The sequence below is a fragment of the Coffea arabica genome, chromosome 10c, assembly GCF_036785885.1.
Source record: "Coffea arabica cultivar ET-39 chromosome 10c, Coffea Arabica ET-39 HiFi, whole genome shotgun sequence".
Lineage (NCBI taxonomy): Eukaryota > Viridiplantae > Streptophyta > Magnoliopsida > Gentianales > Rubiaceae > Coffea > Coffea arabica.
This window is the reverse complement of record NC_092329.1, coordinates 36,915,907-36,917,851: the sequence shown is the minus strand read 5'-3', so window position 1 is coordinate 36,917,851 and position 1,945 is coordinate 36,915,907. Positions and strand designations below refer to the sequence as shown.

Sequence of the window (1,945 nt, the reverse complement as noted above, 5' to 3'; positions counted from 1 at the left end):
TAGTCCCGAGGGTATTCTAAAATACCAAAACCGAGTGGTGGTGCCTAAAGATGAAGCGTTAAGAATGGAGATCTTAGAGGAAACTCATCGGTCCAGATACACAATCCATCCGGGTAGTAGCAAGATGTATCAAGACCTAAAAGGAGCATATTGGTGGGATAACATGAAGAAGGAGATTGCTCTGTACGTGAAAAAATGTCTCGTTTGCCAACAGGTTAAGGCGGAGCATCAAAAACCATCGGGTTTTTTACAACCTCTTGAGATACCCGAATGGAAATAGGAAAATGTCACTATGGACTTCGTTTCAGGGTTGCTGCGAACACAACGAGAACACGATGCCGTGTGGGTGATCGTCGATCAATTAACCAAATCGGCTCATTTCTTGCCGGTAAGCATGAAGTATTTCATAGACAAATTGGCTCAGGTGTACATGGACGAGATCGTAAGGTTTTATGGTGTTCCCGTGAGCATCGTCTCAGACAGAGATCCCCGCTTCGTATCTAGGTTTTGGCAGAAATTTCAAGAGACTCTGGGGACTAAACTCAACCTAAGCACCACCTATTACCCTCAGACGGATGGACAATCGCAGTGAACAATTCAAACTCTCAAGGATATGCTAAGGACCTGTATTCTGGATTTTGGCGGTAATTGGGGTTAACACGTGACCTTAGTGGAGTTTGCGTACAATAATAGCTACCATTCGTCCATTCAAATGGCACCATACGAAGCGCTGTACGGGAGGAAGTGCCGGTCACCAATCTACTTCGATGAAGTCGGCGAGAGGAAAGTTCTGGATCCAACAGTTATTTCGTGGATGGAGGAGGCCCGAGAAAAAGTCAAGTTGATACGACAAAGGCTCCAAACAGCTCAAAACCGGCAAAAGTGCTACGCGGACAATCGAAGAAAAGACTTGGAATTCGAAGTCGGGGACCGTGTTTTCCTCAAGATCACACCGTTATGGAGCGTCACAGCGGGCAAAGGAAAGAAATTGCAACTGAGGTTCGTCGGACCTTTCAAGATTCTCCAGAGAGTGGGTAAAGTAGTGTATCGGCTAGAACTACCGCCCAATCTATCCCGAACTCACGATGTCTTCCACGTCTCGATGCTTAAGAAGTACTATCCTGACCCATCTCATATCTTACAATCAGAGGAAATCGAAATTGATGAATCCCTTACCTATGAAGAAAAACCTGTACAGTTGCTTGACCGAAAAGTTAAGGAGCTGAGAAACAAACAGATTCCTTTGGTAAAGATATTGTAGAGAAATCATGGGGTAGAGGAGGCTACCTGGGAGGTGAAAGAAGAAATGTAAAAGAAATACCCTGACCTATTCGTGAATCAAGGTGAGAAATTTCGAGGGCAAAATTCTTTTAAGGGGGAGAGAGTGTGAGAACCTGTAAATTTTCTTATTTTCTAGGTTTTATTTTATTTAACTGCACGCTTTTCCGTATTTTCTTTATTAGAAAAATTTTCTAAATAATTTTTATGGGTAAATATGGTTTTTAAATTATTTTTCTAGTATAAATTAGTTTATGAGGTTTTAGGAGTATATATCGGGAGTGGAACCCGCTGTGCGGAAAGTTCGATAAAATTCGGTCAGTTAGGTTAAGTTGTGTATACCAGGTTTAATTTATCAGGTGTTAAGAGATAATTAGAAGTTACCCAAATGGATGGGTGTGTGAGAGACAAAAGAATAGCTTTGCATTAATGAGAGTGACAAGTGTCACCTTGTGATTTAAGTTGGACTTTGACCTTTGTACCAACTTTACCAATTAATCAAAATTGACCCAAAATCATCCTCATTTCAAGCTTCTTGTGGCCGGCCATCTCAAGAAGAAAAGAAAATAAAACTCTCAACTTTTTGGCTCTCAATGTTGCTCAACCTGGCAAATCAACCGATTAAACTTGAAATTCCTCCATAAAAACCCTTAGTTTAGTGGTAGTG

The 1,945-nt window shown here is 41.5% G+C and overlaps 1 protein-coding gene across 1 annotated transcript; it reads left to right on the top strand.

Annotated features, from left to right (window-relative positions):
* The first annotated feature begins 712 nt into the window (after nucleotides 1-712).
* On the top strand, nucleotides 713-1,261 carry LOC140015918 (uncharacterized). Its single transcript, XM_072068751.1, has one exon. The coding sequence runs from the start codon at nucleotides 713-715 to the stop codon at nucleotides 1,259-1,261; it is 549 nt and encodes a 182-aa protein (XP_071924852.1).
* Nucleotides 1,262-1,945: the final 684 nt, after the last annotated feature.

Excerpts from the sequence above, each read along its gene's own strand:
- LOC140015918 (XM_072068751.1), top strand. The coding sequence starts at position 713 with ATGGCACCATACGAAGCGCTGTACGGGAGGAAGTGCCGGTCACCAATC.